The sequence below is a fragment of the Cyprinus carpio genome, chromosome B19 (genome assembly GCF_018340385.1).
Source record: "Cyprinus carpio isolate SPL01 chromosome B19, ASM1834038v1, whole genome shotgun sequence".
In the NCBI taxonomy this organism is placed as follows: Eukaryota; Metazoa; Chordata; class Actinopteri; order Cypriniformes; family Cyprinidae; genus Cyprinus; species Cyprinus carpio.
Genome location: NC_056615.1, coordinates 18244191 through 18254669, shown reverse-complemented (window position 1 = coordinate 18254669; position 10479 = coordinate 18244191). Strand labels below are relative to the sequence as shown.

General features: G+C 39.4%; 1 protein-coding gene across 1 annotated transcript; it reads left to right on the top strand.

The window, feature by feature from the left end:
- The first annotated feature begins 5413 nt into the window (after positions 1–5413).
- LOC109110994 (endoplasmic reticulum membrane sensor NFE2L1-like) lies at positions 5414–10162 on the top strand. The gene is made up of 4 exons (XM_019123954.2): positions 5414–6321; positions 7780–7893; positions 8467–8553; positions 8939–10162. Exons 1-4 carry the CDS (start codon positions 5809–5811, stop codon positions 10136–10138), a joined length of 1914 nt encoding a protein of 637 aa, XP_018979499.2. The 5' UTR covers positions 5414–5808; the 3' UTR covers positions 10139–10162.
- Positions 10163–10479: the final 317 nt, after the last annotated feature.

Below are 10479 nucleotides of genomic sequence, written 5' to 3'. Positions count from 1 at the left end.
AATTTTTTTGTCACAGTACATATGTCTTTGGCTTTGTTTGCAAGTTTCAGGTTCAACTGTAAAATGACTTGAGAGTCTGGTTATTCTCTTGACAGCTACTTGATGATGGCTTAAGTACATATTTTCAGGGATCTAGGTAAAGTAAAAGTGACATGTGCTTGTCAGGGCATTCAGAAATAACAAAGCTGACACGACTGCTGCTGGACCGGCCGACATTTGAGAACACTGGGATCCTGTGTGTGTGTGTGTGTCTGACAGTTTCAGTGTTTTAAAAAAAACATTAACACATCACAAATTCCTCCCCCACCCCTAAAACATCTGTCAGTCATTACTGGCCCTTCCCCCTCACCCCTAGGCAGGGCTCCAGAAACAACTTTTGACCTCTGACCCCAAGCATAGAGCTCCACTTAATGGTGCCCCTTATTTCCACAACAGACTCTCTCTCTCTCTCTCTCTCTCTTTGTCTTCCTCTCCTACTTGAACTCAGAATTATCTGCAATAATCAGTGCAGAAGCAAAATCATATTTGTCATATTTGAAATCCTTTTGGATGCTTTTAATGTCACATGAGTGTGACATTAGGATCAGTATGTTTGTAGTTTTAGAAATCTTTTTGTTAGGAAAATTAACTGATTAATCTTTACACTGTGCTTTATTGTGTTGATTGGACCTCTATTATTATTTGCTTTAATTTTGTGTTATGATTTACTTCCCATGTCTTTTCCACTCTCATCTTGTCCACTTTGACCTACTGTCAGTATATATCATCCTTCTTCAGTGTCTCTGAGTGCATTTCATTGTCTCTCTCTACTCTCCCTCAAATCAATAACAGACACATTAGCGTTTGGTGAGGGGGAAGAGTACAGGTGATCCTGTATCGATCAGGAGTCAGAGACACACAAATACTCTTTCACATACATGTGCACACTCTCTCCAAACAGATACTTACATTTTCGGGACGATAAAGTTCAGTTGAGGGATCCAGCTGTCCTCCTAATGCCCTAAATCCCCTGAAAATTCCCTCAGAGAGTACTAGTTTGAGACGCATCATAAAAAGAAAAAATGGTATGATGGAAATGGGATTTGGAAACCAACACTAATTCTCTGTTTGGATAACTTTTTGCTTAGAATTTTAGACATTTTCTTCCTTTTTGTGCAAACTTATTATTATTATATTATTATTATTATTATTATTATTTGTGTGTGTGTGTGTGTGTGTGTGTGTGTGTGTGTGTGTGTGTGTGTGTGTGTGTGTGTGAAAAAGTTTCTGTTTTTGTTTCCATTGAGAAGCCTGGCAACCATAGTGGGCTAACTTAGTTATCAAGCTGGTCATCTATAAGCTGTCCCTCACCAAAACCAGAAATTGCTAAATTCACTGAGAAATTTCCTGACCACAATCTAAAAATATAATATACAGCTAAACACACAAGAGATGGGGAATGTTTGTAATTGCATAAAATTCAGGAAATATAAACACTGCAACTAAGAGTAGAAACCCGACAGAATGAACAACGTTTCCTGGCAGATACATAGGAACGGGTTTTGTAGAACATGGTTAGCAGCGACATCTTGTGGCAGTTTAAATAGCTCGGCCTCTTCCAAAAGTGCTGCAAAATATTAGAAACGGTAAAAATTGCATTATGCAACCACAGCGGAGCGCTAAAGAGGTGGAAATGGTCTGGAAATTCGTCATATCCGGACGTGTTTTAGACGTTTGTCATTGGCTATTTTGAGTGATGATGTATTCAACACTGGACAAATGAGATCGTGCTAAAAGTGCGCAGCTCTGATTGGATATCGTTGAACTGTCAATCAAGGCGTGCAGTGCCCAGAGAAACATTGGCCGTCAGTTGAACGCGTGGAAGGCTACAGGCAACAGCTCGCGCTCTCACAATCAGAGATTTAGTCAGAGTTAGGCTTTCCTAACTTTAGTAAAATAACTACATTTTATTTTACTTAAATTATATCACAAAAACAACAATAAATAATTAGTTTAATATAAATATTACAACATATTTATTTTATTTGAATATTTATCGTTTCAAAATATTCTAGTATTGCATTTTATCGGTTGCCACTATTTTACTTTGTTGTATGCAACATTATTATTGCTGTTATTATTTTGTCTTATATTATCACAGTTTAACTTTTCTTATTGCAATAATTGCTTGATTTTAGACTGATATAAAATAGGTAGGCTATTAATTATAAAAGTAGAATATATATATAGTATAAAATGATAAGTACAAACTGATTAAAATATGTAGGCCTACTAATAACTACACCGAAGTTTTGCAAGTTTAAACAGGCAAAACTGGGTGGGTTTTTCGAACAATATTAAAAAACTGAATGAAATATAAATAATATAAGTAAGATACGCACAGTATTTTATTTTATTTTTCTGTCAAGTTTATAATGGATTGTTTGATAGCTATAGCCTACATAATATGTTGATGTGAATTATGCGTACTCGAGAATATCCATTATATAATCTTGTTTAGGCGATGTATGTTCTTCTTTCCACAGGTATCTCATTGAAACGACTTAAATTTGGTCTCTCCATTCATTTGCGATTACACACAACTTTGCGGAGTCAAGCAATGTTTGTGCGCATGTCCAGTGACGTCGTAATTCTGTAACCTATCCTAGAGCTCCTTGATCCAAACCCAGAAAAGAGAATCTCTCTCTCTCTCTTTCTCTCTCAAAGTTTTATTTTAAGAGCAAATCATTAAAGTATTTGCCGTTCAGTATTTGTTTTATGCATCCATATGATTTGCACCTCCATAAGAAAACGTCCATTTATTTATTCTAAGCAGAAATTCTTTAGTCAACAAAATATAAATTTGTAAAATGAGTTAGACTATATATAGGCTAATCTGTATATAATTGTAATTTAATGTAATTTATAATCTGGCATATTTGAATGCTGTGGTTGTGAAGGTAGAAGGGAGAGATTCGTGTCCACACCATCACCAATGAGAAATCAAGTAGCCTGTGTGATTATGGCTCCTCCCCAATTTCTCTTTAAATGAGTGAGTTCACTGAAATGCCAAACAACGACCACGATTACTTTGGATGCTGTAACACACCTAATGATTCTGTCATTTTACTGACAAGACAAAGACACAAGCTGAGGTTTCTGAAGGATAATACCGTGCTGGACATTGTTAGGGGATGCTGAGAGATCGTGCTTTGGAGTGTGAACTGTGTAAAACTTTGCAAGAAGTATTTTTCCATTTCATTTGGATGACAAGATTACGTAAATCTTAAAATTCGGATTAAGGATTTTATGATTTTTATATATGCATTTACAAGAAGAGCGGAAGATGGATTAAAAAATATCCTGCGTTGAGGTCTTTAATTATAATATTACAATTATTATTTGTTGTTACTACTGTTGTTTTCGTTATCCTCTTTATGGTATGCTTATAGAAATAAAATGTTGAAAATACAACTGTTGAAATACATAGAATACCAAACACATGGCCATGGACCGTACACATGGATTGTAGATCCTTGCTTCTGCATGTATTTGTACTTAGTAATTTAAATATCACAGAGTGGCATGCACAGTAAAACATTTGGAGTGATAACAGAATCATTCACCTCCTTCTCTGAGCAATATCCTCAGTTGGATGCAGAAATAACCTAATAATCACTATTCAGAGACGTTCAGTGAAACTTAAAAAATAGTGTGCAATTGCTTTTTAAAACAGTAGAGGGCGACGAATGTTTAACTTGCTTTAGCTTAGGCGATTTAGCTTAGCTTGATTTTTTCCCCCCTCCTGAAAGAGTTAACGTTCTTCCTTGTTAAAATTCCAAGTTTCAGTTTGTTAATACACTCTTGCTGTGTGTTTAGGTTCATTTTTGTGTTGGAAGGTGAACCTTCTGTCCAGTCTGAGGTTCTGAATGCTCTGGACTAGGTTTTCATTAAGCTATCTCAATATTTTGGTGCATTGAGCTTTTCTTTTACTCTGATGTGTCCCTCAGTCCCTGCCACTGAAAACAGCCCCACAGCATGAGGATGCTACCAGCACACTTTACTTTTGGGATGGTACTCTGCAGGTGATGAGCAGAGCTGGTCTCCTTCAAACATGATGTTTGGAATTAGACCAGAGAATATTGTTTCTCAGAGTCTGAGGGTCCTTTAGGTGATTTTTTGCAAATTCCAAGTGTTTTCATGTGTCTTCACTGAAGAGAGGATTGAGTCTTGTCACACCGCCATGAAGACTGGATCGGTGGAGTGTAGCTGTGATGTTGGTCCTTCTGTAGATTTCTCCTGTCTCCATATATGATCATGGAGCTCAACTAGAGTGACCATCAGCTTCTTGGTCACCAAGGCCCTTCTCCATCAATTGCTCAGTTTGGCCAGGAGGCCAGCTCTAGGAAGAGTCCTTGTCGTTTCAAACTTCTTCCGTTAAGGGTAACAGAGACTACATGCTTCAGTGACCCTTCAAGGAAGCAAATTTATTTTTTTCCGGAAATCTTCCCCAGGTGTGTTGCTTAATGCGAACCTGTTTCTGAGCTCTACAGGCAGTTCTTTTGACCTCAGGACTTGGTTTTTGCTCTGATATGCATTATTAGCTGTTAGACCTTTTATTAAGACGTGTGTACCTTTCCAAATCATGCCCATTTAATTGAATTTGACACAGGTTAATTTTAGTCGAAGTGTAGTAACATCTACAAACAATAAGAATGCTCCTGAGCTAAATTTCAACTGTCCCAAATAAGGGTATGAATACTTATGCAATGGAATCATTTAAGTGTTTTATTTTTAATAAATTTGCAAAGATGTTAAAACCTATTTTTTGCTTTACCATTATGGTGTATGGCGTGTAGATTTATGGGGGAAAAAAGTAATTTAAAGCAGTTAAACATAAGGCAGCAACATAAAACATGGAAAAAAATGAAGGGGTATGAATACTTTCACAAGGCACTGTAGACAGACAGGTGCCAGATAGATAGATAGATAGATAGATAGATAGTAAGAGCAGTATGTATAAGCCATGTAAGTAAGTTTGGTAATGAATCACCATTCGTGATCCCCTCGTGTCTGTGGTTCATGGACAGTTGACTGATGACGGCACCAGCCATGATATCCGTTGAAAGTAGCCGACTTGAAGAGTGCAGCGGGTTAGTAGGTCAAAACAGAAGAGGGAGTAGCTGTATGTTTTGACAGATTTAACAAAACACTTTTTTCGTTCTTAATAGAAGAATATATATATATATGTCATTAATATGACCAAGAACGGAAAAAATGCCCAGTTCACTTTAATATTTCGTCCAAGAGCGGAAGGAATAAAAAGGAAGTTAGGAAAGCATACTTGCTTGTGATTGGCTCTTCAAATGAATGACAACAGAAATGGTCCAATCAGAGCTTGTTGCCAAGGTAATTCCGTCGCATGTGAGTGGGATTTTATGAATTATGCAAATTTGAGCAGTTGTTCCCCTCCTCGGATGAGAAGCTAGATTCAGGATAGCCGAGGAGTTTTGTTGTTCTTTATAAAGTATATATGTTTTTTTTTGTCGTTGCTACTTAATATATCAGACGAGAATGACTTGTTTTGCTTTGCGTGATTAGATGGCGGCGCTGCATCTCTGAATTAGGATGTTATAGGCCAGGAAGTTATGAAAAGCCGGTAGTGTTTAAGTGCAGCGAACAGTTTCGCCGGTCGGGGCTGCTCTTTGTCTGACACAGAGAGTAGTCAACGCGTGCTCTTTTGTTTGGGGGTTTGTCATTGTTTAACTGCAAACGGGCGAGCTTAGCTCTCGTTTAGGCCTCCCGAGGTTGAAATATTTGTTTTGAAACATGCACCACATGAAGAAATATTTCACCGAGGGGCTCATTCAGTTCACGATTCTGCTGAGTTTGATAGGAGTTCGCGTGGATGTCGACACCTATTTGAGCGGCTACTTCTCGCCGTTGATAGAAACAGACGGAGGGCCGAGCTCGGCTTTCATACAGACCCCGTTTCACCACTACCGGGACACAGCGGCGGGCCATCAAGTGCATCCGAAATGTCCCGAGCTGGACTATTTTTTCACCAGCCGCAGGCTCTTGAATGAAGTGCGTGCGCTCGGGTCCCCGGGCCGCTTCCCCACGCGTGTCAGCGCATGGCTGGTGCACCTGGTGCCTGATGATGGCTCGGATGCAGGTGAGCCACACGACCTGTCAGGGGACCCTGGTGACGAGGAGATAAATCCCGAAAATCACCGGGAAGAGGATGATGAGCACAGGGCTGGAGAGGGCTTCGGTCTGTCAGTTTCTCAGGACCTCACTGTTTCCAGGCCTTGCTGTGCAGCTGGGGAACTTTCCAAAGAGGTAACAATACACTGCTGTATTACACACTTCCCATACTTTTACAGTTTTATTATGTTGCGTTCTCTTCATGGGGCACGCCAGGAGCCCCATATGACGTGCTTTAAGTGTTTTTTAATGAGCTAGCCAGTTAGCTTCATGGCAAGGAACGTAGTATTTTGCACTCGTGAGCAACTGAAGCCAAAAGTGAAACAATAACTGACCCCTCCATAAACAAACTAGTTTAATATTACATATTTAAGAAATGTTGTTAAATATGGTCAAGTTAGATCTACCTAGTTGAATTGATCGTTATTGAGCCTTAGGCTGTGAATTTATGTGTTAATTTACATTGCTTTTCAGCAACGTTACTGCAATTACTTTTTAGGGGAGAATAAAGTTTACGAGGTAATTTATCTGTTCACTTGTTAGTTTGAAGGTCGGTAACCAGATGAACAGGTGGGAGTCAGGTGTGTTGGGCAAACTTTAAATTGAAATTATAGTTTTAACGTTAAGACTGTCAAATACCATTCATAAACATACTCGTGTGTTACCAAATAAATATCTACAGAACTTTAGCAAATTTTTTATTTTTTTCATTTGTTCTGTAATAGTCTGTCTGAGGGAGGAGTGGTAAATTATCCTTCGGTCCAGCCCAAACCTGCTCTTTCTGAAATGTTCGTTGTTACTTGATCATGTCTTGACAGAGCTCAACCTAGTTTTTAAAATCCATGAAGTCAAGTATTATCCCTAGAGTTCAGCATATTATGCGAATGTATCTAGTTTTTGTTTAATTACCGCAGGTGCAAGCAAGCAAAACATAAAGTTCTTTGAATGAGATTAATCTAATGAATGAGTAGCAGTGAGTACATTAGTCTTAAACAGGTGCACTGTAGTTTGTGGAGTAATTTTTTAACCCTCATGGAATTGCTCTTGAATGCACTTTTCTAATCACAGATATTGTTTCACAGATTTACTTTATATACAAAGTTAAAGCCTCCTAAGGCAAGCAATTTAAAAGGGGTCATATGCCGTACATAATTGTTGCTCCTCTATGCCCTGCCTTTCTGAAACACATTGATTTTTACAAAGCTCATTGGTCTGAAAAGCGAGTAGTTTCTCTTTTACAACGAAACAGCTTCTCCACGACATGGCTGCGGTGGCGGCAGCAACAATATTACAGCAAGAATAAAAGTTACGCCTTCTTTCTTTGCGTAAACATTTGGGCGGTGTTATGCAAATCTTCCCACATAGTGACGTAGACATGTGGGGGCGTGTTTAAACTAGGCGTTTTAGGAGGGCGTGGACGAATCTTAACTTTTTGAAAGAATATCTCTTTGTGTTTAAGACTTTAGTCTTTGCAACTTTAGGGATCTTATCTATGCACAAACAGCTTGTAACACTCCAAAGAGAAAGGAAAACTTGAAATTGCATCATATGACCCCTTTAATCCTTAATTTGGACATCCCAATTTCTTTCCAGGAAACTTTACTAGACCAAGTGAATGAGGAGGAGGTGAAAGACGAGAGAGAGCAGGAAGAAACCAGCCCCGCTACGCTGAATCAGCTGACTCAGAGTTTTGCGTTAGAACAGGAGGTAAACAAACTAACTTCACTACCCACCTAACAAGAATGGTGTGTTTATCAGGTTTAATGTCAAAGTTTAATGTAATGTTAATGTCAGGTCAATCAAACTTGCATGACATTACATAACAGAAATTTAGTTAATATTTTACTCAACCAGCTCTGTAAATGAATGAGAACAGTTACACTTGAGTATGTTAGTTATGGTTCTGGTAATTCAACTCCATATGAACTGTGGTGTTGGTGTGAGATGGTAAAGGGATAGTTTGCCCAAAAATAAAAATTGTCATCATTTACTCACCCTCATGGCATTCATTTTCAAAACACAAATGAAGATAAGGAAACCTGAGAGATTTCTGTCCCTCCACTGATTATCCACAAAACTCGAGTCTTCTTGAATTAGAGACATGATCACTTTATATGGCAAAATACTTTTGCTTATCAAATATTGTAAACATGGAAACTCAACCGCACTAGCTTGGTGCAACGTGAGGGTAAATGAGAACTTTCATTTTTGGGTGAACCATCACTATAAATAGTTTAAATAGACTATTTATTTATGTATTTTTGCTGCTGCTTCTTACAGGATTTGCTGGGAAGTAGTACCCTTCCTCCACCTCTTTCTGGGCTTGAGCTTCCTCCACAATGGCATGACTTCCTCTCTGAATTTGATGTAAGTAGTTTCTGTGGAAGACTCATCCTCCTTTAGAATTAAAGGAATTAATTCAATGGTACAATTTTTATGCATTTGGCAGATGGTTTTTATCCAAAATGACTTACATTCAAGGTACACATTTTATGTCAGATTTTAGTTCTTGCTTTCCCCGTGAATCGAACCCTTGACCTAGGCATTGCTAGTGTTATGCATAATCACATTATGCAACAAAAGATGTCAGTAGATGCTAAAGAATACTTGTATAAGAATACATAACTGTAACAACACAAAATGAAATGTATTTGTGTTTTAATTTATGTGCATTTTAAGTTCTATACACTCTTTCAGGTTCTTGTTTGTTTGTGCACATCTGACAATTTTTTTTTTACTTTTCGATCTACAGGATTTTGACTCCATAGTCCCCCAACACATGTCAGACTTAGAAGCTGAACTTCCTAATCCCATCAGCTATGACGTAAGCCTTCAAGATGCAATGGTAACCGGAGGAGATTCAGCTAATAGCAGGCCTGCATCTTCCCGAACACCCCTCTTCCGTCTGGAGTCCACAAACTCTTCTCACTCAGACCCGTCTCAGAGCTCAGCAGGGGCTCTTCCTTCATTGCTCTTCTCTTTGTCAGGGAACAGCTCTCGTAATGAAACCTCCCCTTCACAGATGGGAGGCTATCTAGATGAGGCTGTTTTTGACCACATCAATATGTTGGATTTAGGTAATCTTGGGACAATTGACCCTCAGATGCTGGACGGCATGCAAGGGGACATGGACACTCCATGGCCTGAGGATTCAGACTCTGGCCTGTCTTTGGAGAGCAGTTCAAGGAGCCCCGCATCCCCGTCTACATCATCTGATTCATTTTGTGAGGATGAAGGTGGAGCTACAGGCTACAGCAGTGAAGTGGAGTCTCTTTCATCAAAAGGCGGAGCTTGTGCAGCCGCTTACCGTGATTGGTCACCTGTAAACCTTGTAGAAAACATCTGGCATGACCATTCCTATTCAACTCCGCAGGCGCAAAATTCTACACCATCTAGCTGGTTCACAGCAATCAAACAGGAAGTGATGAGCGAAGATGAGGCTGAACCAGAAGAGGTGAGTCGTGACGAACATCGGGTGCAGGCATTGGGTCTTCCATTTTCAGCTTTTGAGATTGTCAACATGCCTGTAGAAAACTTCCTGGAGCTGCTGGACAGCCAGAATCTGTCAGGATCAGAAGTCTCGCTCTTGCGCGACGTGCGCAGACGAGGTAAAAACAAGCTTGCCGCGCAGAATTGCCGCAAGAGGAAGCTCGACGCAATCCTGACCCTGCAGGGTGAGGTCGAGGGCCTGTCGGTGCAGCGGGATGCTCTCCTGCGCCAGAGATCCCACACAGCCAAAGCACTTTCTGCTGCTGCAGAGCGGTTCGAAACGCTCTCGCGGACTGTATTGGGCCAACTTCGGGATGAATATGGACATCCTCTGAACCCTGAGCACTACACACTGCACTGCAGTGCTAACGGACGGGTGATGGTTCAGCCTCGCACAAACACAACATCACGGACAATGACAAGTAGCAAGATGATGAAAAGAAAGAAGGACAAGAAACCCTAAAGACTTTTTGAGTGTGTGTGTGTGCATGCGTGTTTGTGTTGACATACAAATATTTCTATGTTTTCTGAAAGGTGAGTTTTTATGCTTGAGATAAGATATTATGGGGCATTTCTGGCTCTTCTTTGTTCCTAAAAGCCATTCGTAACTCAAGTGGAGGCAGAAAGACTGTAATAAATAGTATACTTGGAGCATGGGAGAAGCCTTGTTTATTTGCAGGAGAGAAAGTACTGAAAACACTGGACGTTGTGTATAGTAAGAGTGTGTATAAAGAGTATTTCTAAAGAGCACATTTGAAAATTAAAATTCATTTTGCTTTTTTTTTTAAACTGTTAATTTAAATG